This window comes from Takifugu rubripes, chromosome 7 (genome assembly GCF_901000725.2).
Source record: "Takifugu rubripes chromosome 7, fTakRub1.2, whole genome shotgun sequence".
Classification (NCBI taxonomy): domain Eukaryota; kingdom Metazoa; phylum Chordata; class Actinopteri; order Tetraodontiformes; family Tetraodontidae; genus Takifugu; species Takifugu rubripes.
In genome coordinates this window covers 10,795,771-10,823,417 of record NC_042291.1, presented here as the reverse complement: position 1 = coordinate 10,823,417, position 27,647 = coordinate 10,795,771, and the positions used below count along the sequence as shown (strand labels likewise).

The 27,647-nt window shown below is 47.2% G+C and overlaps 2 protein-coding genes across 2 annotated transcripts; both read right to left on the bottom strand.

Annotated features, from left to right (window-relative positions):
- Nucleotides 1-349: 349 nt before the first annotated feature.
- On the bottom strand, nt 350-15,813 carry LOC101078760 (doublecortin domain-containing protein 2). The gene is made up of 9 exons (XM_011605470.2): nt 15,246-15,813; nt 14,689-14,737; nt 13,020-13,096; nt 12,616-12,750; nt 12,358-12,507; nt 11,599-11,653; nt 11,331-11,517; nt 2,664-2,734; nt 350-1,813 (listed from the first exon to the last, which is right to left on the bottom strand). Exons 1-9 carry the CDS (start codon nt 15,530-15,532, stop codon nt 836-838), a joined length of 1,989 nt encoding a protein of 662 aa, XP_011603772.2. The 5' UTR covers nt 15,533-15,813; the 3' UTR covers nt 350-835.
- A 2,274-nt stretch (nt 15,814-18,087) lies between these two features.
- On the bottom strand, nt 18,088-27,298 carry slc6a3 (solute carrier family 6 member 3). Its single transcript, XM_029838910.1, has 16 exons — nt 27,007-27,298; nt 26,393-26,491; nt 25,930-26,140; nt 25,550-25,681; nt 24,104-24,320; nt 23,566-23,704; nt 23,291-23,425; nt 22,522-22,625; nt 21,995-22,119; nt 21,602-21,714; nt 21,350-21,478; nt 21,142-21,241; nt 19,711-19,811; nt 19,463-19,630; nt 19,301-19,372; nt 18,088-19,212 (listed from the first exon to the last, which is right to left on the bottom strand). The coding sequence occupies exons 2-16, from the start codon at nt 26,447-26,449 to the stop codon at nt 19,189-19,191; spliced, it is 1,827 nt and encodes a 608-aa protein (XP_029694770.1). The 5' UTR covers nt 26,450-26,491; nt 27,007-27,298; the 3' UTR covers nt 18,088-19,188.
- Between the last annotated feature and the right edge of the window lie 349 nt (nt 27,299-27,647).

Sequence of the window (27,647 nt, the reverse complement as noted above, 5' to 3'; positions counted from 1 at the left end):
GACGTCGTCTGCTACACCCGCCCACAGCTCCCAGCAGTCCCCTGCAGTTCCAACAGGAAACATGCAAAGGGCTGATTATTGATGGCGTTACTGGAGTAAAGGTAGCGACCATCCCCGTTATCAATGGACCTTGTCCAGTAATGTATCCACTCCTAATTCAGGGCTAATGACGTTCAATCACCTATTGCCCACATACACCCTGTTTGCTAAATGTTTGCTATACACAAAGATATTGGTGATGTCATATATATGAAGCCAATATCCTCCATGTTGAATATTTGACCAATGACGTCAATAAAAATCACTTAAAAGTACTGGAAAAGGTATAGGACAGATCATTCACACTGACTGACAGGAATGAAGAGATTTATTGGACGATTGCTGGTTTATATATCAGGATAGAGAGCGAGCAATAAATAAATAGGCATGGGACATAAATAAAGCATTATGATTTCTAATAAAAGCTCTGAAATACATTTACACATACTCAGACTCACACGTCACCAATGTCACACATCTGTAAATACTAAAAATAAAGTGTGATTATGCGTTGCAGCAGGTGATGCAGGCAGGTAAACAGAGGATCCAACACAGGAAGTGCTGCAGCTCTTATGTCTGTCGGAGACGGCGTGGACTGTGCTTTGTTGTCCAGCTGAGGTGGTTTGGTTACATTCTGACAGCGTCTTTGTGGTTAGAACTCTGTCATTCGAAGCTTTTATGCGCTTGCTGGACATTGGCTCTTACTATCTTCTGGTTGTACAAGGCCGCCGACGGCGTCATTCCTGAAGGTGTGCGCTGCTTTTGTGGCATTTTTTCAAGTGACCTTCATTAGTTTTTATTGACTTTCGTTTCGCTCTGAGACCGTTCCCTCCTTTTCATCCCCTACATTACTTCCATCCGGGGTGGTTTGTATGGGATTGGTTGAGTTCCCCCCCTCGCCTTCCTCCCCCTCCACATTGTCAACCACCTCTCCATTTATCTCCTCTGCTCTCGACTCGGTGCTATCTCCCTCTTTTGTTCCGCTCACATGTTCCTGGTTACTGTTGCTAACGCTCTCCTCTGTCTCATTGGGGCCGGGGCTGACGTCCTCCTCTTTCTTACGCTCCCCGGCTCTGGCTGCATCGACCGGCTCCTCGCTGCTCTTCTCCTCCTCTCTGCTCTCTTGATCCTGTTTCTCATCTACTTCCTGTTTCTTTTGCTCATGCTTGCTCATCCCATCAGGGTTAGAAGGTTCATTACTAATGACCTCATCCTCATTATTACTCTGGGCCTCATCGCCAACATTATTAGCAGACTTTTGCTCCTCCCTATCAGCCTCCTCCTTCACTTCCTCTCCTCTCTGCTCCTCCTCCTCTTTCTCCTCAGGCCCTGGTGGTGCTTCAACAACTTCTCCATCCTGTTGCTCATCACTTTTCCCCTTCTCTATCTTTCCTACACCAATAATCTCCTGGCTTCCCTCGGATTCTTTTTTGTCAGAGAGAGCTTCTTCTTCTATGGTGTCTTCAGCAGTAGTTTCAGCCTCCTCCTTCACTTCTTCTCCTCTCTGCTCCTCCTCCTTCTCCTCACTCTGCTCAGGTCCTGGCAGTGCCCCTACGTCTTCTCCATCCTTTTGCCCACTTTTCTTATTCTCCTCTATCTCTCCATCACTGTTCCTGTCTTGTTTTTCCTCCAAAATCTTTTTGTCAGGTGGAGCTTCTTCTTCTTCTGCAGCTTCTCCAGCTGCAGCAGCAGCCACAGCTTCAGTAGCATCCCCCTCCTCCTCCTTCACCATCTTTTCACCTCTCTCCTCTGCTTTCACTTCATCCGCAGGCTTCTTTAACACAGAAATGACACAGAACCAATTTACACTCAGCTCTTTAAGCGGGCGTTTAATTTAAGCTTAATTTAATTGTTCCCTCTGTGATCTTAATTTCCTTAAACATTATTAAGCCATAAGCACATAAATAAGTGGGGGGTTTTGTGCTTTTTTAAAATAGTTGTAGTAATTTGTAGTAAGAAGGGAAAACATTTGTATTTCTAATGGCTCCTACATATTAGATATATTAGATAAGAGGTATTAATTCACACATAATTAGACTTTTTGATGAAAGTAAATAATTGTTATGGAATAATCACACAGAAGAGTGACTGTATATCATTAATTATTATAATTGCCTTCATTGCATAATATTTATTTTATATTAGACTCTAAGACACTCCATAGAAATAATTATTTTACAGGAACTGCATAAATGACTAGAAAGAGGTAGCCCAAGCGACAGCATAACCTCTTTAATATGATAAATTACTTTTATCAGTCACTTTAAATCTGCAGGGATAATGAAATTTGACACATTAATGATTGCCAGAGTGTCCCTATGATCTATAATTTAAAGGCATATCCTAAAAGATTCTTTCAATATATCACACATTGTGTTTTATGACGTTTCTGCTATTAAGGGCCAAATTGTGTCAATATCCGCACTAAGGATCAGATTTATATAAATATTTTTTTGGCACATTTACAGTAAAGAGCTAAGAATCCGATGATTACTGACAGGTTGACATGATCTCAAAGGTAACCTGGAGCCTGGATCTGCAACAACAAGTCGCTGCTCTGCATCAGGCAGAATAAACACAACCGTGTCGTTATTTCTGCCCCTAATCACGTGCTGCATATTTACCTCCTCCCCCGGCAGGTCTGGAGGGCCATTGTCCTGACCGTCTCTGACATCAGCCTTCGCATCCAGATCAGCTTCAGATAGAGGAAAGCACATTTTAGATTTTTAAAGTAGCACAACATAGACAGCAAATACCAGATTGTACAGATAAACCTCTCGGCAGCTTTGTGATTTCTTTTTTTAACACCTGTCTGAGTGCGATAATTCAGAACCTGACGTGTTTCATTTTTACGTGAAGGTTTCCCTTGAATGGGCTTGTTAAAGGCAACATAACATGAAGGTGAGTGATGGGTGTCATTGTGGTGTGAATATGATCGCGGCATCTCGCACAGGTTTAGTACGGCAGCCTAAATCAGACAAAACTAGGGCGGGTGGTGTCCAGAAGCACTCAATATGACCCCATATTTATAAGAAATGCCATATGAAAAAGAGTATAATGTATTCCAGGAGCTGGTTCAGCTTATTTGAACACATTCACACATTCATCCAAGTTTTAATTTCCTTTATTTCTTCACACTCTCACAAAATCTTGATCATAAATGTGTCCATGACATCATCTTGGAAGCCTTTCCTATAAATAAGAGGACGTTTATTCATCCTCCAGCAAGTGACTTGTTGAAATGACACCTCCTTCACACTCCAGCTGTTTTTAATTTTTTTTTTCTTCTTCCCTCTCTGGGCTGGAATAAACACGTCTCAAGAGTGACACCTGGTGGTGGAGATCGGCACAAAACGGAGAACGCGTAAACAACTTCTGGGGTGGGTCAAAAGGTTTGCTTTCACTGCCATGAAGTGCTCTGTTAATCCAAAAGGGTGAAATTTCATCCCTCCGCGCCAAGTTAAAGAAATAGTCCCTCAAAGAGAAGATGATCACGGCCTTCAGTTTGAGTGAAAAGCCTTAAATCTGACTTTAGATTGGACACAAGCAGCCACAGTCCTTCCTTTGACACCCTGGCCTAACCTCCCCACCATGCAGCTGCAGGCCTCCCGTCATTTTAACCCCCGGATCACCACCTGTCGTCATTCTTTGTCTAAATACCAGCGCCGTGATGAAGACCCCGCGAAGGGTTCATTTCCGACTGAAGCAATCAACTCAGAGAGGCAGGTTTGTTGAAGTGCAAAATTAATAGGAGAGTTTTGCTTTTCGCGCGAACGTGCGCATCAAAAAGCCCCGGAGTAATTAACCCAAAACATCATGAGAGGAACACAACTATACGCTCTGATAAACAACATAATTACACACTTGTTTTGTGTGTGTGTGGGGGGGGGGGGGGGGGGGCGGTTTAAAAAAATGAATGTGACTGAAAATTCCAATCAGAAATGAGCGACCAAAAAGAAAGGTGCGGGTAAAAGAGAACAAAAAGTGTAATTAATGTCTTTAATATTAGTTTCTCTACACCGCATACCAGTTAGAGAAGAAAAATGACTCTGGTGGAGATTAGAAGAGTTTATGGAGACATTTAATGCATTTCAAATGCAAAACTGATTGAAGTTTAGCTATGGTGGGAGATGAAACGTTATGGTAATCGTAACGGACCTCTTTAAGAATATTTTATGGAAATCACCAGCATTCATTAACAGCCGGGGCCGAGCGGCTGCGCGTAAGCAGTGAGCGGAGGATGAGCCGCAGCGATTCTAAACAACTTAACGTGATTTAAGGATGAGGCATTGGCTCGCCAACGCGCTAAATCAAATTAAACACAATATTTCAAATCTCCCCTTCTTCATTAAATCCAGTAGATTTGTGTTCCCGTGCTGCAAATGAGCGGGTGGCTTTCTGCAAGTTTCCGAGTGCGTCTTCGCTCCTAATCAAACACACACACACACACACACACACACACACACACACACACACACACAGACTTCCGATGCAATGCTGTGTGTCATCCATCAGTAGGAGCTAAAACAAGGATGCAAGTGTAAGTGTGGATAATGACTCATAGAAGTGTGTCTTGCCGCCATATTTGTGGAGGCTAAAGATACGAATGATTGTTGTTCTAGGTGAACGTAATGAAAAACAACAGAAGGTGAGGAGAGCTCAGAGACCAGATGACCGCCACCACCGCCCACCCCCAGACAACCAGGCGCCTTTGCAACAAGTGCACTATTCAATTCAATATCCGCGGCTCCTCGCTGCCTGATGCAAGGCGTTAAAGCCAATCGCCATAGCGATGAGCTTCGCTTCAGTGGGGGAAGCGCGCACAAATGAGTCTTTTCCTCTGACACGACCGGCTACTGTGGAAAAGTGAGGGGGGGGGGAGGTGGAGCTGATACGATACGATGCGGCGATGGAGAGCTGGGCCTGGAACCTGCGTCCTGCAGCCTCATAACTCGGTTAAAAGCGTTCTCTGAAGAGAAGTGATGCAATTATGTCTTCCAAGAATGTTGCAGACAACTGTGAGAGGATGTTGGACATTTCCGCAGCCACGCCGCCGCACACCTACACGCTGGTGGAGGACTCGTTCATATTTATCCAACACATCACTGCTAGGGCTAACCATCACATTCAAGCTCACATTGACCAGCTCATATCTGCAGCTCACATCCACAACCATCAGGAAATCATGGGATTGATTGATGTCTCCTTCAGGAATGGCTCGAATGAGCATGAATATAAACACGGAACCATCCAGATGTTGGAGCTCTAAATAAAGACAAACCTTCCTCAGCGTGTTTGCGCTCATAAACCAGTCCACAAAAGAGCCGAACCCGCTCTCAGCAGATTAGCTGCGCGGTGTTAAATACACACTCAAGTCCTTAATGTACTTAAATCACTCCGGACAAACACGCGCTGTATATCACCAGCACGCAGCTCAGTGTGCGGCTAATTTACACACATCTGATTTAACCCACTCAGCATACGGATGAGTTACAGCAGGGTGTAAAACAACTAACTCGGAGCGATAATTATGAAATGCCGCCACTAGGTGACTGGAACCGAGGCCTCGTTAAGTTATTTAACAAGCGGCGTGGCCAGCCGCCCTGTAAAAGGACGGGTTGGTACCGGGTTTATAGCGATTTCGCACGCAGAAAAATGATGCAGCTGCTGTGTGTAAAAGCTGATGACCTGACGTTGTGCTTGTTCATCAGAAATGATACTTTTACTGATCGGGAAAGCAATGAAATCGGACCTCAGGCACCCTCAAGGTTACCAAACGCCTCAAAGAAGCTAACGCTAACAACTGAGCCACCAGGCTACCTTGTTGTTCTACTGTCATCGGAAACTTAAGCAGTATCTCCATGTGCATAACTGGACAACATCCAGGGTCATTTATTGCTGATTCTGGACTAAATTTAAGGTGTTTTTTTAGGACCAGTCTGCATTTCTGTGCTTGCGACCAGGTTTCAGTGGATGAAACATGTTGAGACTAGCGTTAGCAACACCACATAGAAGCATTTTCTGCCCCAATAGGGAGGACAAATCCCTGGAAGTCACCAATCTGTCCAAGGACTTACACAAAAGTCTGCTCAAGGCTCCTTCTAAGCGTCTATTCTTCCTGGTGATCAGTGGACAGATTCTGTTGTGCTGCAGGTCGTTTTACGCTTTTATTTGTTTATTTCTACATCTTTTTGGCATCCAAGTTCCACAGCTGCAAACAGGAGCCCTGCTAAAGCTTCAGGACGCCCCTGAAAGCTCCCAGACAACGAGATTCTCGTGGTTTCAAAAGAAATACCTTAAAATCTTTGATAAAATCCTCAGCGTGGTGTTTTAAAATCGTGTCTCCAAAATGCTGCAGACCCGTAAACGTTCATTTGAGCTCAAAATAAAAGGCTTTCACATTAAATCAGATGAGGCTCTGCCCAACAATGGCGCAATCAGGCAGGGGCTAATCTTTAGAAGGGGTCGGGGATTCAGTTAAATCACAGCTGCGGGAGGATTTGCTGTCCGAGGGAAGCGCGACTGGGAGGGAAAGCGCCTTCTCGAAGGCGTGCTGTGAACTTTAGAAACGTCCGGCGTGCGCTCGGGAACGTCAGCGCCGTTTTCAGTTTTGCAAATCCTGCAGATGCTGACGTCCCTTGGATCACAACCGTCTCAGATGCGCATCATTTGGGCCAGATTACTGCGGCGGTGACAGGAATGAAGGGAAGTCGTGGGTGAAGGCGTCAGCCGCCACCCTGTACTCTACCTGTCACAGCCGGCGCCGTTGTATGTCACAGCGGGAACACTTGTTAACAGATTAATGTGACAGATTAGTCGAGCTATCCTGCTCTTTAATCCCATAATCCCGCATCAAAAGGGTCGCACGGAGGAAACGCCGGGATGAAAGGAGAGAATCGGGAAGGATGGGAGCGTTGCAAAGACGCACATTTAGAGGCGCGCAAACCTCTGAGTGGGACTAAAAAAAAACTTGCACCTTCTGAGGAGGCGACAACGCCGCCGTCGCTCACGCTTCCCTCCGCTGCCGAGCTGCGCTTTTTTCTTTGACACAGGCGCTCGGTTGAAGACGCACGGCACCTTTGTGTGCGCGTCACCTGCCTCCTGACGCGGGTTTGAACCCTCTTTCACTCTGACAGGAATTAGAGATACATATGCTAACAGGGCTAATTCCCTGAGGCAGCGTCACTTTTTATGACACCGCAGAGAGCGAGGGAGAAAGAGAGGGAGGAAAGAGAGGGAGGAAAGAATGGGAGGGAGAAAGAGAGGGAGAGAGGGAGGAAGAGAGGGAGAGAGGGAGAAAGAGAGGGAGAGAGGGGAGAAAGAGAGGGAGAGAGGGAGAGAGAGAGAAAGAGAGGGAGGAAAGAAAGAGGGAATAAAGAGAGGGAGGAAAGAGAGGGAGGGAAGAAAGAGAGGGAGAGAGGGAGGAAAGAGAGGGAGAGAGAGAGAAAGAGAGGGAGGAAAGAAATAGAGGGAGGAAAGAAAGAGGGAGAAAAGAGAGGGAGAGAGGGAGGAAAGAGAGGGAGGGAGAGAAGAGAGGGAGAGAGGGAGGAAAGAGAGGGAGAGAGGGATGAAAGAGAGGGAGAGGGAGGAAAGAAAGAGGGAGAGAGGGAGGAAAGAAAGAGAGGGAGAAAGGGAGGAAAGGGAGGGAGAGAGGGAGGAAAGAAAGTGAGGGAGGAAAGAAAGAGGGAGAGAGGGAGGAAAGAAAGGGAGAAAAGAGAGGGAGAGAGGGAGAAAAGAAAGAGAGGGAGCAAAGAAAGAGGGAGCGGGTTTTGTTTTGTTTCCAGTTTACTTGGATACTGGACCGCTTTATCCCTGTCAGAGTGGGGGGGGGGCTGGAGCCACACTCATCACAGGGCCCCGTTTGAGGATTTGGAGCGTCGGTACCTTGCTCATCAGTACCCCGGCAGTGCTCTGAAGAGATCCTGACCCCTCCGTGGATCATTTCCATTTGATATATTTTTAACGTTTTCATTCCCCCTTTAGATAAACAAAATCCCAATAAAAGGAGGAAGGACACAACGCGGAGGCATCAATCCGAAGAAAATAAAGAATTCTAAGGGGAAAAGCAAGCCGCCTATTGGCATCATTAATACTCTGGAGTCCAGGCTGAAAAGCCCCATGTGGCTCTTTGTGAAGTGGACGTCCTTGAGGTTTCTGCTCTGGCAACGCCGGCAGCCGCGGCCCGCTGATTCGTCAGGAACCGGCTTTTTCAGACCAGAACGGCTCCTTTATGCTCGCAGGATGTTTTCCTGATGCTGTTTTCAGCTCCACGACAATGAGGAAGCGTCACGCTGGCGGTGACATCAGCCCGGGGAGCGAAGTTCGCCGTGAAGAGACAAACCCAATCACGTATCAACACAATAACGTTCCCCCATTAATGCCTGGAAGGGAACCGTTCTCCAATCAGGAGGCCTGCGCTTTCCTCCGCTTTTTTTGTTGATTTGTCAGGGAAGCGAGGGGCCGGAGCGAGTGAAATCCTGCTTTGATGACTCTCAAATGGAGTGATTATCCAAATGAAAGACAATTATCGGGACCCCGCCCTCCCCTCTGCCCTTCAATAGCTTTCTCCCACCCCTCCTTTTCAGATTCCACCCACCGCTCGCGCTCCTCCATCTCGGGCTATTCATCACGCCGGCGACTTGATTCCACCTGTACTCCATCTCCTCTCCTCCTCTCATTCCTCATAATGTCCCCCTGCCTTCCCCGTCTCAACCTTTTATTCCCCTTTTCTTTAACCTCCTCTTTTATCTGCCCCTGTGTTCCATCACCTGTCGCCACACATTCTTCCCTCTTCGCCTCTCTTTTCCTCTCCTTCCCCATTTCTTTTTACTTCATTAATACACGGGGGAGCCATTAGCCGGAACATTCATGAATTTAAAAAAAAACAACAACACTGGATGACGAATGTCCCGTTTCTATTTTGAGGTCAGCGCCGACAGTTGTGAGAGTTTGTTGTTCACGCTGGACAAATTGGACCAATCAGGCGCCACAGACAGCTGCTTCGGTCAGACGTTCCCTGGCGTTTGGATTCGTTTCGTGACCTCTGCTGTCACTCGCCGCCGTGATGTAATGAAGCAGGAACCTGAATAAGGTGGACAGGACCTGCTGGGAGGAAGGGGGGTTCCTCTCAGTCTGGCTCCTGGCAGCTGGGAGACGGTTCATGGTGCCGCAACTGTGGCAACAGCCTCTAAAACTCCGAGCTGCATAGACCTGCTGACCTCTGACCCCATGGACCTGTCCATCCTCATCCTCCTCCTAATCTTCTGCTGTCTCACCTTTTCCTCCTCTATCACCCCAACATATGAGCCTGGTCCTGTTTAATGTTTCTTTCTGCTAAAAGCAAGTTTTTCCTGCCACTTTTGCTGCTCAGGAATGTCATTGATACATATTTTTGGTGATTCTAGGAGGATATTTATTATATTATGGAAAACAAAACGCAAACGCCCCCTTGTGGCCAGATAGAGTATTGTTCATGAACCCTGATCCCTTTGTTTTTAACAACTGATGAGATTAAGAAGGTGAATTGTTAAAAGTGTCAGCTGGGATCAGCTTGGATCGAAGTCAGGGACGTGTGTGCACTGCCGTGCCGGATTTTGTCTTTGGAATTGGAAGTCTTTGGCCATCAGCAACAGATGACAGGAGAGCACAGCGATTACATACACTGCAGAGGGTTGAAGGGCAAGGACGGAACAAATCTGGGAGAAAATTAGACCCAAGGGGGAAAGATTCCCCAATAAGACGGAGGACCAAACATTCCAGAAGCATGATAATCGGACTCCCACTGTGGTTTGACACACACCTGAACTCATCGCTCGCAAGTTCCCGGTGATCAATAAATCATCTGAGCGGAATTTGTTCTGCCCGTGAGTCTGCCGTCATGGCCCCACATCCCCGTCAAACCTGATGATGGCGCCCACCTACCAACCCCTGGTCTCGTCCCGATGTTCCAGAACGCTGGGGATCATAGGATCGGCTCTCGATCGTGATTGGCCTCAGAAAGATATCCGAATATTCAGTCAAGACAAAAACAAAACACCTCCGTGAGCTGCCACACAGAGGGAGACAAGCAAATACAGGATTCCGATCAGATGGGATAATCCGGTCGACTGTGGGTAACGGTAATCCCAGAAAGCATGGCGGAATTGGGCATAAAAGGGATTTTTGTAGGTGAAACACTGAGGGCTGGATGCGAATCCAATATGCTCCCTGAGCCATTCAAAGCATCGGGTCTGATGCCTGATCTTGTTTTCCGAGCTGTCCGTCTCTTAATTCAATCTTTGGTCAATGTCAGCCAAGGGGACCAATAATGCGGCATGTTTTCTGTCTGTGATACCGCATGACACGCAGAGGATTCTGGGGGTGAAATTACAGGTTTCAAACGTGCACGCAGGCACACGCGTTGCTGTTTTGTTTTTTTTTGATGCGAAATGCCAGCTCCCCCTGAATCACAGGCACAATTCTCCACGCTCCTCTGGGCTCCGGCTGTCAGCCCTCCTGCCAGAAAAGGAAGCAGGCGACATCCATCACCGGTCCGCTGGATGACGTAATGCAGTTGGTGCCGCAGCACGTGTCAGTGGGGTCGTGAGCAGGGGCCCAGAAAAACAAACGACGGCGCGACAGTGTCTTTTTCACACTCTCACCTGCAGCATTTACACCGTTCAAGGAGAGCATCTGTTGGCGTCCCAGCACAAATAAGCATCTCAACGTGCACGGCTGGTGGCCGGGAAGTCGGGTTTCTGCAGGACATCGGCACACAGCCCTCACCAAAGCCCAAAGATGACGTAATGGTGTTTCTTGTAATATTAGTGAATGTCATCATGCAGGACCTACTTCCGCGGCTCTGACGTGTTCCAACTGCAGAGCAACAGCGCCCCCGTGTGGAACATCGGGGCGCAGCACGTTATGTAAGGTTTTACAGGCCACTGCATGACATCATGTATATGGATGTCAACAGCGTCTGATTCGCGTATCAGCAATGTTCGTTTTAAATATAAAGATAGTTAAAGGTAATGATAACCTCTTGGGAAAAAAAAAACCTTAACAAAGGGCGTATCTTTGGAGAAACAGAAACATCAGCGGTCTTCCACCCCCACCACCACCTTTTTTCCCATTTCTTAGCTGCCAGAAAAATTCCTGTGAAACTGAAAATTGTGCCCAATTAACACTTTAGTCTCCGCAGACGCCGAAGCGCCTTAACACACGGCAGCGAGTGGGGGATCTCAGATAAAGAAACGCTGGATCTGCAGCCATAACACGCGTGGCCCGAAGGGACGAGCCGGCACAAAGGTTACCATTGTCAGAGATGCCGAGGGTCATGCTTTGGCCGCTCCTCTTCTTCCTCAGCGAGATGAGCCTGGCCTGGGAGATCTCCCGGACGATGGAGGACAGGTGCTCCTTCTTGCTGCTGCTGTGGCGCGGAGGAGAAGTCTTGGAGTCTCCGCTATCTGCCCTGTCAGTGCTGTTGACCACAGATTTACTCTGAAATGGGGAAATGGGCTTGTTAATTGATCTGCGATGCTTCTGCAGCTTAGATCTCCCGAGAAGCTGCATCGTTCTTACGTTTTCATTCTGTTTGGTGAATCTATAGAGAGGGGGCAGGGAGTACGCTTTCATTCTGTAAAGGGAGAAGACATCTCTGATTTAACATACACATCTGTAATGCCTGCAAACAACAGGGATCATGTGTTTATTGTGCTTCATGGTATTTAATTGGGTTAATTTTAAAAGATACACATTGGATTAGGCAGTCCAGGAGAATGGTTAGTACTGTTTTTTTGTCACTCGTCAAAATCAGCTTTGTAAACAACCACGCATTTGTCACCAAGAGAGGCTCCCCTCCTAGAATATGTCGAATAACAAACATTACAGTGCTCTTTTTTATGTGCCACTACTTCACTGTGAAATCAGCAAATCAGTTTTTTAAAAACAAAAAGACAAGACGCGTTCCAAGTTGCATCTGTGGCGTATTTACGTTGAAACACCACCTGATGTCGCTGTTGCGCGATTCGCTGCCATGATCAATAAATCAGTCGAACATATTTTGATTTTCATCAATAAGTGCATTAAATGGCAGGGGATCATTACACTTTCCAAATTGGTCAATTCAGCACCTGATTTAGAGCTCCTAAATTCAGGAAACATGAGCATGATCCTGCTAGATATAATCTCAATAATCAATGTCTCATCAACACGTTAATTGATGAGCTGCATTTCTGTTTTGGATGTTCTGAATGAGCAGTTTGCCTGAGGGATCTTATGGATCCCCACCGGGCTTTCCGTCGGTGTGGCTGAGGATATTTGCTGTGGCGTGGTGCTTACCCATTAACCCTCCTCATCCCTCTGGGTTTGGGGAAGAGCAGGTCGATGTAGGGCATCCTCCTAAACCGCTCCCTCCCCACGGCCACGTAAAGCTGCCCACTCTCCAGCTGGTTCCCGTCATTCACCGGTGTCCCCTCGTACGTGTAGAGACTGCAGCACATCACACGTGCTTAGTGTTGTTGAGTTTAAATACTCACCCTGATGGCTAAACTTAATCTATGGCTGGTTTTAAGGCTGACCGGGTTAAGTGGCTTTTACCTTCGGACGCCCCCCAAGACTCTCAAGCCCATCTTCTCAGTGATCATCTCCAGGATCCTGTCAAACTGGCCCAGCATCCTCTGGTGGATCAGGAGCCTCACGGCAGGGTTCAAGACATCACCGTTGGCCACCACGCTGTGTGCAGAGGGCAGAGAACAAGAGAAACAGTCTGCTAAACTCTGCATCTGCTCCATGTGCTTAGCCGCTAGTGCTACCGCTAGCTATTTTAAGGCCATGCCTTCTTTTTAAGAACCATCCCAGGTCTTGACATGATTCACTCGGGTGACAATTGATTAAGACACTGTAATTTCCAGCCTCCTGCTTTTTAAGTGCTTATACATTTATCATTTGTTGGGGGATCATGTTTAATATCTAGTATACGTTGCCGCTGGATCCAAACTTACAAAATCGCACACGGCTCCTTGATGGGCTTGAGGAATCGGGCCGACGCGATGATCCTATTCTGTGGCGGCGGCTTGACCTGGACAGAAAGGTGAACTTTTTTTTTTGTTTCCGTGTGATAAAACATTTGAGCTAAACCTCAACTTTGTCAAAAACTGTAAAGAAAACGAGACAAAGGGAAACACTTTTTGAAGGTGGTGCACCTTCCGTTTCCCATTTCACGCTCAATTATACAGGCGGCAAAACAAACAGTGCGCCGTCAAATACATTAAACCCTTGAGGCAAAGATGGGGGGGGGGTTATAACGCAGGCTTAAAGACTCGGTTGCTCATCCCTGTGACAGCTAAACAATAAGATTGGAGTAATCCTTGGAGGTTGTGAGGGAGCGCTTCAATAAGGTCTGGGAACCTGCTGTGACTGATCTGAATGATGAGCGACGAGGACGAGAGAGATATTAGAAGTCTTCTAGTGTCTGCGAGCACCTCTGACAACAGCTGTGTGGAGAACAGGAGCGCGCCAGCATCACCTCCATGATGGATACCTCCATGGAATATTACACCTGCACCATCTACCAAGACAGCTCTGCTAACGGTCAGGAGCAGCAGAATCATGATGCCATTCTGAAACATTATCTAAGAGAATACTGGAGTATCGCTGCCACCAAGGTTCCACCAATCAGCTCTCAGCACACAGCCCCGCTCCTTAAATAACGGGAGGGAGTTGGAAGGATCCAAAACCCCCAGCAGGTACTTTTCTCAGGGAAAGTTTGGCTTCTCTCGGGGTGATTTTGGTGGAAACATGCCAAGGTTTTCTAAAAGTCCCTGTCAAGTGAAGAAAAGTCCCTGCTAAACTAGAGCGCTTCGGCGCTCGTCAACAGAATCTGAGTCCATCTGCAGGTGTGCTTTAGTAAAAGCAGCTGGTCTGAGGTCCCCCTGAAGTGGATCCTTAATGATCCATCAGACATTCTGGAGAAATAAAAGCCAACAAGCTTCTCTGAAGGACTCTTATTTCCAGAATAAGCTGAAAATCAACCACATGCCCTCCGCCTGGGCTACGGCTGAGCCGCTAACCTTTCAATAATGAGCCCTTAACAGAACCACAATCAATGAGGCCGAGAAAACAATTTTAGATCCAAGAGTTACCATCATTAATCACAACAATCAGGAGGAGAGCAAGAACAAGCAGGGGAGAAGGAGCCCTCCAGGTTAGGGTTCATAGGTGACCGTGCGAAGAACAAGGTCAAGGAAAGGTCGAAAGAAGCTGACAGATTAAAGAAGCATCAACCTGAGGGATGATTTCAGCCCCTGAGCTAATAATCCACAGAGTCCAGCAAATTGTGCTCCAATGTGAGGACCGGCGAGGGAGACTCAACGTAACGCTGACGCCATCTCCCAAATCCTCGTGTATCGTGAATTCTGTGGGCTGTTTCAGGTGTCGAGAAGGTAAATTTAGCACTGAAGGGGAATCCTGACTGATGGCACGTTTCAGTGCTTTGCTGGTAAATCAGCCGGACGTTCCAAAGGCATAACTTCCACAAATGCAACTTCTAAACTGGGATTTACATTTGGGATTTGTTTGTGTGTGTGTGTGTGTGTGTGTGTGTGTGTGTGTGTGTGTGTGTGTGTGTGTGTGTGTGTGTGTGTGTGTGTGTGTGTGTATTCTGCTCCTCACCTGAGCTGGAAGCAGCATCCTCTTCCTCCTGGAGCCGATCTCGAGGTAACTGCAGGGGAAAAACAAGCTCCTTTGAACACATCCAGTGGCACCAATCACACGCGCGTACAGATTTTTTTTTTGCGATTTGGGGAATCTTTCAGATACTAATGTGACAGAAGCCCTCAGAGGGAGGAGAAACTTTAAACAGGGTTTATTCTAATGAGGGTAAATGTGCACGGTCAGCACGGTGGCGGGTTCACAAATGTCACCAGCGCTGCAAACTTCAGGGCACTTTTGACTCAGCAGCTTCACGGTTCCAGAGTGGATGGTGCAAAGCTCATTATCCCTGCAGAACAGATCCACTTATTTTTAGGTCGGGGGATGGCACACACTTCAACTGCTGCTCTAATTCACGCTCTTCGGACTTAACACGTCCCCGCAACTGCTCCATGAACTAAGATCACGGCTGCTTTCATGCGTGCGCTTTTGCTCATCAGGATGTGAATGAATTCGGCCACTCACCCCGCATTTACGCATAAATAGAATCTGGATAGCATCAAATGCTTTGGTCTTACTCTAGTTTCTTGAACTTCTCCCTTCCTGCAGCCACGTACTGCTCTCCGCTCTTCAGGTTCTCTATGGAGTTCACCTTGTGTCCCCCTCTCGGCGTGTAGATGGACCTCACGGCTCCAAACGGCGCCTGTATCCCGCCGGTCACATCCCTCAGCAGCGTGTCAAAGTTGGACACCCTCCGCTGGTTAATCACGATCCGCCGAGCCTCATAGTATGGATCGCCGTTGCGGAACATGAAAATGTTTTTCACGACGGGCTGCGACAGAAAGTTCGGCTTCTCCGAACTCATGTTCGCGCGTAAAAGTAGCCTGACAGCGCAGCGCGCTCTTCGCTATAAAAGACAGGCTGCGGATAGATCGCGGTTGCGAAACAAAGATTTAAAGGCCATTATAAAGGCATTAAAACTGACCCCGTTTGGGGGTTAATGAATTCGTGAGTTAACGTTGCGCGCAAAGCTTCGCCGTTTGGAAACAGCGGATTAAAGAATCTAAAAGCAACAGAGCTGTGACTCCTCCAGAAACCTTGTCATCGGAACAGAGCTCCGCACTCAGAGTGTAGCCAAAAGGCAACTGGGTTTCATGTGCCTGCTCCAGGATGTAGGCTGGGCATCATGGGAACTCCCCTGTTGGGATGTAGTCATGGGAACGCCCCGCTGCTCTCTCACCAGGACCCTCTCCACTAATTAAGAGGTAGTTGGGTTTTTAAAAAAATCCGAAACAATGAAAAGGGACCTCTGTCAGTGCATAACAATGAGGTTAAACGTGATGCGGGGTGACGTGGAGAGATTACAGAAATATAGATCCGCCAGCGATGCGTAAAGGTGGAAAACTGCCACGTGAGGGCGTTAATTGGGCATCTAGGGACCAATTGGAAACGTCGCCATTGGAACCTCGAAAGTGGCACCAAAACATGTTTGTTTCATGTTCTGTATTTGCGTTGCACCACAACGGCTACACGGGTCCTTTTGCTGACTGGTGTTCAGGGACAGGATTCCCTTTGCTGCGCCTGGAAGACAGAAGAAGGAGGCTTTTAGGTTATATCCTACGCCTGCTGCAGGTGATTCAATCTGTGCGTTCTGATGTTTTAAATGTGTCCCCTCTTTGGTAGATTGCAGCAAGACGCAACGACGGAGCCCTAATCATGACCCTTCAAAGCCCCTCATTACCGACCTGCCCTCAACTTTCATCAGCGGGAGCAATCAGAATCCCCCCCCCGCGGTGAGCCACAACTGGCCTAATAGGTAATCAGGTGCGGTTCATTCTGCTGCTGATGGCGAATTAAAAAAAAAAAAAAAATTAAATAAAAGGAAAATAAACAGAAGAGTTATGTGCAAGATGAACGCAAGTTTCAATTTGGTTCCATTTTGCATTTACATTCTTCATGAAGTCTGTGTGTGTGTGGGGGGGAGGGGGGGGTTATGCTGTAGCCGATTTATTTATTTGTTTATTTATTTGTTCATTAATTGGGGACCTGGACTTTTAAAGTGGATTTTAGTGTTTCATTAACGTATAAACGACATCATACGTAGGGACCCTTTTCTACCAGCAGAGGGCGGTGCGGGGCTTGTTTGACTTGTCAAGTCATGAAAATACATTTAATAAGATTCTGGAACGAAAAAAATCTCAGAAATAGGACAAATTTTCACTGAACAAAAATAAAAAGGCGACTCTTACTTCTTGCTTCTGCTCCCGTTTTGCATGAGCTGAATTCACAGATCTAAGACTTTCTAAGACCATTTTCTAATGTTCAGTCATTCGTCATGCTGACTGCAGGAATATCCACCAGAACTGTCCACTACATGTTGATTTCTATATCATGAGCCAGTTTGTCGTTGTACCTCACTCGAGAGGGCCAATGCTCACATCCCATGGTGTCTGGCAGTTTGAAGAGGTGCTCTCTTCTTGGATGAAGCCCAGTTTTCTCTGTGCAGATGGCAGACGGCGTGAACAACGAACACAGGTGCATTTTATTGATGGCGCATTGAATGCGCCGGCGTAGCGACATGCTGAGACCTATGGTTGTGCCATGAATCAGCCACAATCACCTCATGTGGCAGAATGATACAGCAATTTTCTGAGCCCACTGAATGTAAAAAAAAAATTAAAAAAATTCCAGAATGAACTATTAGCCAGAATCATACAGGGGAACCCCACCCTGCAGCCCTGCAGCAGAAAGTGCAGCGCACATCTGAACACCTCTGCTTCCTCTCTGGTGGCTACTTGTGAAATGACACATAATTGCTGTTGTGATTTGATGGTGGCCCCTTTTTAAAACTGCCGCTGTCGTCAGAATAGCTTTGCAGTTTAATTTTTTATCTTTGTGGCCAGGCAGGGGAATCAGCCAAGACACATCTGAAGCCTAACAGCAGTGCCTGATTTATTTACTGTCTCGTTAGCTTAATGCTAACGCGCAATCTGCAGCCATTTTCTTGCTCATTAATCACCCAGTAAATAACCCACCACATCTTTAGCCTCCTGCACCAAATAAAGACAAATTTATCCTTCAGCAAAAGGCCAATAATGATGGAAATTAGTCAGTTGACATTGATGATCGATATGCAGAGACGTCGATATATCTGCGGGTTTTTCCAGACGGTCATCGGTGTCCCAGAGACGCAGTGTAATGTCTCAGCAACCGAGCTGTAATCGTAATGACCAGCAGGGATTCAGGCTCACGCCGCCACCCTCCACCTTCCTTCAGGTTTTCTACGCTCTTCCTCTTCTGCGTCTTTATTTACAAAAGGAATAAAGTGTTTGGAAAAGGCCAGTGTTCCTCAGCAGCATGTGTGCAGATCTGAGTGGACTAAAGCAGATGTATGGACTTTGTGTTAAAGTTGGACAGTTTTATTTCGACGGTACAAAATAAAGTCATACAGGCGGAGACACCACGAGGCACGGCACAGCAGCACAAGCATGATGGAGGATGGGATGAGCTCACTGGTTTGGCACATGCACCACGAGGCCATGACACAGGGCACCTTTAATACGCAACGATACGGCACATTTACACACCGATAACTGAATTACTTCATATTTTACATCACTAATTTATGGTTGAACGGCAGCTTTTAAAACAGTCTTAGGACACTGAATATGTAAACGCAAAGTTTAAAGCTTTCTGGAAAATGGGAGTGAGTGTGTGTGCTGGAGGAGGGGTGGAGCCCCTTAACTAAGACAAGTCAGTAGCTGTGTCCAAAATCACACAATTGTTCCCTACTCCCTACTCCCTCAATTGGTTAGGGAGCATCTGTTGTCCACTCCTTTTTTAATAATGCATTCTGGGATACATTGACTGCACTTAATAGGGAACAGCGATCTTCACTTCACATTCAGATACCCCTACAAATTCACACACACCCTAGTTAGTGTTCAACGTAGGCAATAGGCGGCGTGTTTGGAGACAGCCAGTGATGCTAATATTGATGTGACCATAAGAGTCACAGTGTTTCCCAGCTAGAATCATGTGTTTTATAACAGTCTTTAAGAAAAAACAAATCAACCTAAACAAGGAAAATGCTCATTACGCGACCGATGATGAGGAAGGAGTTTTTTTTTTTACTCAAAACATTCATAGAAACATCAACTTCTGCTTGTTTTGCTCTACCAGCATTCCTTCCTTTGCAACTTAGAATGAGAAAAGATACATAAAGAGGTTGATCATACTGGAAATGGAGCACCTCCTATATTACGTGGAAGAAGAAGGCTGAACACATTTGACCGAATCCCGATCACATCGATTTCAACACATCCACTGCGGGAATTCAAGGACGACACGATTTCAACCGGTTCACGTCGGCGCTTTGGAACAAAAACGACTCCCTTCGTTAACACCGTCATCAACCCTCTCCTCTTCCTCGCTAGTCAGACATTCGCTGTACGTCCACTCGTCCACCTCATGCCTCTTGCACTCAGTCCTTCTCCTCGTTCTCTCACTCGTTCGTGGTTTTTAGACCACCAACCAGTGATGCAGCTGTGGGGGGGTGAAATTTGCCGATGATTTAGTGGCTAAATCAATTATCCATAATTATTAAGCTATGCTATGTGATGTCATCCCTTACTGTTAACTGCCGAACCTCCCCGTTGTCCACCAAATGATGCTCTGTCTCCGGGGTGATGGCATAGGCCAGTCTCTGTTACAGGACAAAAGGTGAACTTGCATTTATCGGACAACATTTCGTAAGAACAGGATGGGGAAAAACCACGGCAGCGCCGGAGCTTACGTTGCAGAACTTTCCGGGCAGGATGCACATCTTGTAGATGGCGTAGAGGGGTACCATGGACATGGAGGACATTGCCAGACACCACCCCACCATGTTTGCCCATGGAGGGAATACGTAGGAACCGTAGACGGGGGGGTTGAAGGTGGCGAAACTCACCACCACCATAAACTGCAAGAGAGAATTCCAGGTCACTGAATCGGCTTCATGCTAACAACTACGAGAACCTTTCTCTCCAATTTCGGGCTCACCAGGAGGAAGCAGGGGCTGACAAACTTCCAGCACAGCCTCCAGTATGTCCCTGGCCGCTGGCCAATCATCTCCTCGATGTCATCGCTGAATCGGTCCACCCCTGAAACAGTGGGAAACATAATCCTGAAACTGAGTTGCAAAAATGACACCCCTTATTCAACCCACCTCAACAGCTCCTTGCCTGGGAGGCATCTCTGCGCAAAGGAATTTACCCAGACGGACAAGCAGGTATTCGGGGAAGCTAAATGTACTTATGCTGTGGACAGCTATGGGGAAAACCACAGTGATCGGGGGTCAGAGGGTCTCTGTGAGGGAGTTCTGAGAGGAAAGGCCCAAAGACGCCGTAGGCTTGATTTATTCGACTTGCCAAGGTCAGGACCCACCAAAATGGGGTAATACGCTGACCCCAACGCCCGAGGCTTGCTTCGTATTTAACGCTTTGCCGATCTGTCCATAATCAGGCTCAGCAGAAAATCAAAACATTCATGGTAGCCATTTGACTCTCCTTAACCTTGTTTTTAAACAACCGTACTTATCTATGTGTTTTTGAAAAAAAAAAAAATATATATATATATATATATATTTTTACTCCACACAAGCTATGACAAAAGCAGCTGGTGGTAATTTGAACTATACAATAAAGGAAATAAACACAGTGTAGATAATAATAATAATATGAAGCTTGCAATATCTGCTAGCTTATTTGTGGTAGTTCATTCTGTTCCTAAAATATGTGTCATCATGTGACAAATAAATAAGGGGAAATGATTCTGACTGTAGTCCCCAAAAAACAGGGTCTGGACTACACGTTTGCACTTGAATTATGTCTGCCTGCTAATGTAAACCAAAACCTGGCCACTGGGGGCTCACCTGGTCATATTTCACAAATTAAACATCACAAATCAACAGAGCTTTTTTCTTCTACATAGAGCTTCAGCATCAAGGTGCTGCCAGTTTTTCTTTTTCTTTTTAAACCGAACGCGAGTAGAACTTAGACATCTGGAGATAAATTGACTTTGAGGGCCCCTCCTCACTTGCCACCCACAACAATCCACAACCCAGCTATTAGACAGCTGATCCTGTTCATGTCAAACGGGAATTGCCTGTTCCTCAGCTGCAATTTTCTGCGTGCGGCTGTCACACCACCGCTGAGCGAACACAGAGGTGACACACGCAGCGGTCAAAGCCGGGGTCGACTCCGGCAGGCTCTGCCATACTTTCCCGTCCCCAGAAGACACATGCAACAAAACTGAAGAGGCCAAAACCATTAGTGGCTGCAGACCCACCAGCGGCTGCGTCTCCCGGTGTAATAGACCTGTGACTTGTTGAGGCACAGCAGATCTATACCAACAGATGTCTCATCATGGAGCTAATATAATATCAGCTTTGCTGACCATGAAAACTTGAATCGCTCGTTTTAGTTCTCTCACCATAGAACCAAGCGATGCCGATGGCTTCAATAAGCACTCCAAAGAGAATTGATGTTCCTGCAGCAAAGTGATCCAGCAGAATGAACACGTACATCCCCCCCTAAGGAAGCACAGGAAAATAAAGAATAATCAGCAAAAACAGAAGCTAAAGAAGGTGATGGTCCGGTTAGCGATGCAGCTAAGAGTCTGGGTCTGGGATGGAACTTACATTTGTTACACAAAAGAGCGATATGAGGAAGGTGGAAACGACGATGAAGAGGGTGAACTGCTCTCTGTGCTTATGGAGGAATTTGAACTCATCGATGAGCCCCGTGATCACCGATTCCATCCCACCCATCTACAGGAAGGAGACAGAATTGGAATGGTAAGGGGCTGGTTATGGTTTTGGAAGTTCTCACAAATATAGGACTACAAGGATGTGTGTGTGCATTTGTGTGCCTTTGTGTGTGTATAGCCTCACAGCACTGTCAATGCCCAACGTAAACAACATAATGAAGAAGATAACCGCCCACACGGATGAACCCGGAAGAGTTGCAATGGCTTCTGGGTAAATAACAAACACCAATCCAGCACCTGGATGAGGATTAAACATAGAGAAGCAGAAACATTTTCATAATGATCATGGAATAACAGCCAGCCTTCATTAGGCAATGATAAAAAAAACCGCCTTCGCTCTCATTTCAGCAAATCATTGAAATGTGCAGAACGAACAGTATTAGAAGGTGCTAATGGTCAACATGAAAAAATCTGGACATCAGAAATGTGTTCAAGAAGAACAGGCTGCTAGTTTTGTTCCATTCTAAACGTAAAAAGGAAGAAAGGGTGTACAAAGTGTGGATCAGTTACACTTTACCATCTCTGACGACTTTGTCCAAAGCCACGTTGTGCTTGTGGGACATATACCCCAGGAAGGAGAAGACCACGAAGCCAGAGAAAAAGCTCGTCAAGGAGTTGATGGAGCTGGTGATGATGGCATCTCTGGGTCAAGAAAAAAAAAACACAAAATGTTCGCAATGAGAAAGTGAGAGTTTAACTCTCCAAAGCAGAAGCTCTCCCAGGTCTTCAAAGGACAAATAATTTTTTTTCCTTCTTGGCGAAATCCTCCCAGCGGCGCCTTTTGCTCCTCAGAAACATTTAAAACCAAAGCAGGAGATAAAAGACGCCTGTGGGACGCTGATGATTTTCAAAGAGCGCGACAGTTTTGATTGGTGCTACAGCTGCCTGTGGCACAGCAGGGTGTCATCGGCGTAACGGGTTTCAGGGAGCTTCAAAGGTTATGTGTGAGTGTGTGTGTGAGTGTGTGTGTGAGTGTGTGTGTGTGTGTGTGTGTGTGTGTGTGCGCTGAATCAACTTCCCTTCGTCCTTCGCCTTCAGTTTTACCTGTAACAGTTGTTGGAGAATTTGTTGTAGCTGGAAAATGCGATCAGCACGCCGAACCCGACTCCCAGGGAGAAACAGATCTGCGTCGCCGCCTCGATCCAAACCTGCGAGCGACAGAGCAGCCATACTTGTGTGAAGCGGCAAACAAAAGGCACAGGAGAGGGGAAAAAAGCCATTATTAGGGATAATTGCAGGAAACTCATTCAACGGCAGTAGATGAAAGAGGCCAGTGAATACGGGGGGTAATTTTGCAAATTACGGCTCCATGCATCTATCTAATCTAATTCTGCAATTGCATCTCCTGTGTCTCCTGGCTGCTGCCGCTGCTTCAACTCGCCATAACTGCTGCAGCAGCTTGAACACTATTCAGATAAATATTGTACCGCTACAAGTGGTTCGATCTAAAAAAAAAAAAAGAAAGAAAACTCAAATACTCAAATACTTCCACTTTAACTGATGAGACTCAAGACTATAAACATGCGTCAGGGTGCCATGTTTGTCTCCCAAAACTGCGTTTTGTATCCTAGTTACACTACATTTATCAGCAAATACACACTCTCGGGCTGTAGTTGTGGTCACAATACTTGTAAAAAAAAAAAAAAAAGAAGGGTGTCAGGGGTGGAGGAAAGGTATCAAAGTGTTAAAGGCGCTGCTAAATCGGATCTGCGATTTAGCAGATCTGGAAAGGATGAAGGCCCACTGTTAGTTGCTCTTCTTTTATTTCTGCCACATCACCATCGCTATCCTTATTGCCCCCCTCCTCACTCACCTTTGCCTCGCAGAGTCTCAGGAAGTCCACGGAGAGGTAAGCCTTAATGCCATCCCTGGCTCCGGGCAGAGTGACTCCGCGGACCAGCAGCACAGTCAGGACCACGTAGGGCATGGTAGCTGTGATCCACACAACCTGAAACGATGGCATGGGGTTCACGCAGTCATGCTCGAATTAGGCGTGCCTGCACGCGAGGCTGCCTACATCCAAGCTGCACTTAAACGCCTCACGCCTATGAGTGTCGGCCGATCACGTCGCCGCCGCGTCACTCGTACCTTTCCAGATGTCTTGACTCCCTTCCAGAGGCTGAAGTAGAGCAGAACGATCACCACGCCGAGACAGGAAGTCAGCTGCCAGCGCGGCCTACCGAGATCACCGATGCCACCGCTGTCCTGAATGTGCAGGACCCCTCGTCTGAGAAGAACAGAACCGTGAGTGTGGGTTCTGTCCTCTCAAAGAACAACACACTTCAGACTGAGCAACTCGGCTTCCAGAAATAGGCCAAGAGAGAAGTTGAACGGTTCTTTTTATGTAATAGAACGTCTCTGATGTGGTCAAATTGTCTCCAGGTGGTTCTTTTCATCCAGAACACCTGAAATGCCTCAACTGTCACCAGAGAACAAACCCCCTCACTTTACAAGAGACACCTGGACGACTTTACAGGCTAAATGTAGCCAGACGCAGCAGCCATTTAGAGGTAAATATACGATATGAGAAGACCATTTATCATCCCAGAGCATGGCGTGACTTTTTCTATTTCTACTTCCTGGCAGTCATCGGACAAATGTTCATAAACCCTGAAGGTCTACTTACTCAAAGTACTCCTGGGCAGGGGTGGCTTTATAAATGTCACTGACGGAGCTGTTGTCAGCCCAGGCAGAGCAGTTGGGACTGTTCCATGTGTTGTTGCAGTGGACCCACGGCAGCTCTCCGGTGAAGGAGGAGAAGAGGTAGAACAGGGCCCAGGAGATGATGACGTTGTAGTAGAAGCCCACGTAGAGGGAAATGAGGATCACTGTAAAGCCCACACCTGTCAGACGTTCAGAGAAGCAGTTAAAGGCGGAGCGGACGGCGTTCCGAGATGTCCCCTGTGCTCACTCTGGACTTTAAGGGATAACTCTCCAATTTTGTTGAGCCTTCATGGACTTTTGGAAACTCTGCATAAGATTCTTGACCTGGAGGGAATCTGGACTTATACAATATGTTTTGAACTGTGTTATCCACCCTTCCGAGTGCAAATCAGACAACATTAGCAGTGGAAATGGAACTTAAGGAGTGCGGCTTTGTCTCGAAGTCAGAACACCGTTAGTAGTCCAGCTATCTGACAGGAAATAGTTTGGAGTTGTGATACACTCACTGCGGTCTCTCAGAAACTTTCAAAGAACCCACCATAAGGCCTTAATCTTCACTTCTAAAGCAGAATTTAATTGTCAACCTTTGCTAAGACGCAGGACCGCACCTTATCGATTCCTTTGTGATGTGGATGTGATATTTGTCCAGGCGTCGGCGCCTCTTATTAGCGCCGCATGCTGCCGCCTTATCTCTCCATCCTCCCTGTGCAGGCTGTTGTTCCACCTCTCTCCCTCCAAACGCATTGATCCCGACAGGAAACCAGCTCGCTGATCAGAATAATTACTGTCAATAAGGACTCGTGTATGTGTGTGTTTGAATAATTACTGTTATCCCCTGCACCAGAAAGAGCACGCCAAGCGTGTGATTAGAGCGTCAACCTACTCTGTGTGGTCTCGGACAGGCGTGCACGGCCGCGTGCAGGAGACACACGCATGAGTGAGTGCACGCACGCACGCACGCGCGCATGCATGCACACTCCGGGCCACCTTCAACAAGGACATGAGGTAGAACAACAGATGGTGGAGCATCTTCACCTTTAGAGCCTGATGTGTCTGCAGATATGTCATCATATAAGCTGAAGAAGATGCTGGTGCTCACACTGGAGCTGGGAAAAGAGCCGAGCCGAGGTATAATTATATCTTCACCCACTGACTGTGTCTGCTCCGCTCATCAATGTGTTGAAAACTGACGTTTGACTGGAGGATTCGGACGATCGCAACCTAAAAGCCCAATTTTCATTTGCCTTCCATCTGAGTGCAGGCAGACGCCTGGCGACCCTCCCTGCCTGGGAGGAGAGCGCAACGTGTGGGGGGGGCGGGTGGACAAGCGGATGTTAAGGGAGGAAGGCCCGAGGACGGGTGGGCACGCTGCGACAGGTCTGTTGCGCACATTTATGGGCGAGCTGACCTTTGAATATGGGACAGATCTTCCAGACCCCCGCGGCCCCTTCCCTGTTGTACTGTCCCAGAGCCAGCTCCATGTAGAAGAGAGGCATGCCCGCTATCACCATGAAGAAGAGGTAGGGCACCAGGAACGCACCTGTACACACAAGAGGAAGAGCGGCATTGTGGGTAAATTGAGCCTTTCCGTGAACGTGGCTGCTCAGGCTGGGGTATGGCTTCATTATCTTTGAAAGCTTTTAAATGTTTTATGTTAAACAGCTGCAATTAGCAGTAATTGTTGGAGCTGGACCCCCCACCCCCCCACCCCTCCACCATTTTGATCCAATACATTTATTCATCCTTCATTTTCATCTCCCTCCACCCTTCAGAAGTCCCCCTCCTCACCTCCTCCATTCTTGTAGCACAGGTAGGGGAACCTCCAGACGTTGGCCAGGTCGACAGCGAAGCCGATCACGGACAGCAGGAAGTCGATCTTCTTCCCCCAGGTCTCCCTGTCCTCCTCGCCACTCGTGTTGGTCTGAGGCGGAGGCGGAGCCACCAGGGCGCTGGACGTGAACTGGACCCCGTTCTGCTCTTTCACCAGAATCAGCTCCACCTAAAGAGAGCGAGAGGTCCAGGAGGTCAATGAATGATAGATTGTAATGCACACATGGACGGAAAACAGCTATACTGTAACTAATGATTTATTATTCAGTTATTACACATGTTAATGCTTTTTCTCTCTGTGGGTTGGACACAATAGTTAGAAAATATAGTAAAAAGGGAGGAAATAAAAGCCAGAATGACCCAAAATTGAGGTGATAGGTCATATTTACACAGGAAAAATAGAAAAGACACTGACACTGACCTCTTTGGGACCCATGGTGTTAGAGGTGGATTTTTCTGGGGCCACAGTTGAGGACATGAGGCTGACAGGGACGATGTCCGGGTGTCAGGACGGTCGAGGCTGAGGGAGAGAGGGCAGTGAGACGCAAGGAAGGAGGAAAATTCTGCTATCGGAAGATCAAGGTGGTTTCAAACACAAATGACATTTAAGTGATCCGGGTTTCAAGTGCGGAGAAGGACGGTGTCCCCGAGACTCCCGGCGTCCGATATGCCTCATTTCACACTTGTTGATCGCCATTTTACACATGCAGATTTGGCCCCCGGGGGCTATCTAGCCACTATTCCATAAGATTTGAAGATTTCTTCTTAAAAACTTCGGGTTACGGTTGGATTATGGTTACAAATTTAACTCTACCTGTATTTTGGCAATTCCAAAAACATTTCTATTTTCCCCACCACATCCAGAAATTTGAAATGTCTTCCTGATCTGCTGGTGTTCAATCATCGTGGAGGACATTTCAAAAGGGCAGATTGGATTTGCTCAAAGCTAAGAAATCAATTATTTTGTGGGTCTGATCGCCAAAGACGAGCATTGAATGTGACCTGTGATGAAAAGAGAGGAAGAAAAGCACTCACCTTTGATAAGGACGACAGGTGCAAACTCCCCCGGCTGCCCCTTCGGACGATTTAATCCCAGTTTGGTCGATGTTCTTCGGTGCAGAGCGAGCAGGTGCCGAGCATAGTGCTGTCCGCTGGTCCCTCACAAGTTTTTCCCGGTGACGGTGAAAAAAATATAGAAACGACAGAAGATGTAGTCAGAGAGTGAAGGGATGAAGGTGCCAGAGGCTGCAGCTGGGGTCTCTTGCCCTCCCACCCTCTTTGGCCACAGTGATGGACACACTGAGCCCAGAGTACCCTGTGGTCTGCTATGGAGATCCGTCTGCGATACCACTCTTGTATGAGAAACAATCAAGTACACCCCCCCAGCCCCCCCATGACTCTCTTCTCTCCTCCTCCTCCTCCCCCTCCCTCCTCACCCGGGCTTCCTCTCCCTCCCGCCTGAGCAGAGGGGCTTCAAATCCATCCTTGCTGGTGACACTGGGAAAAGGTTGAAGCTGTGCGAAGGCTCTGGAAGTGGCCAAAAAAACAGATTTTGTTTTTGGAAATCCATTTTTACCATCACTGTTTACTGGATCACAAACAAAGCAGCACCTTCGGAAGTTCCTCACATGTCGTTGAACCAAAATGCATCTTTGTAATGGTCCCACCATCATTTG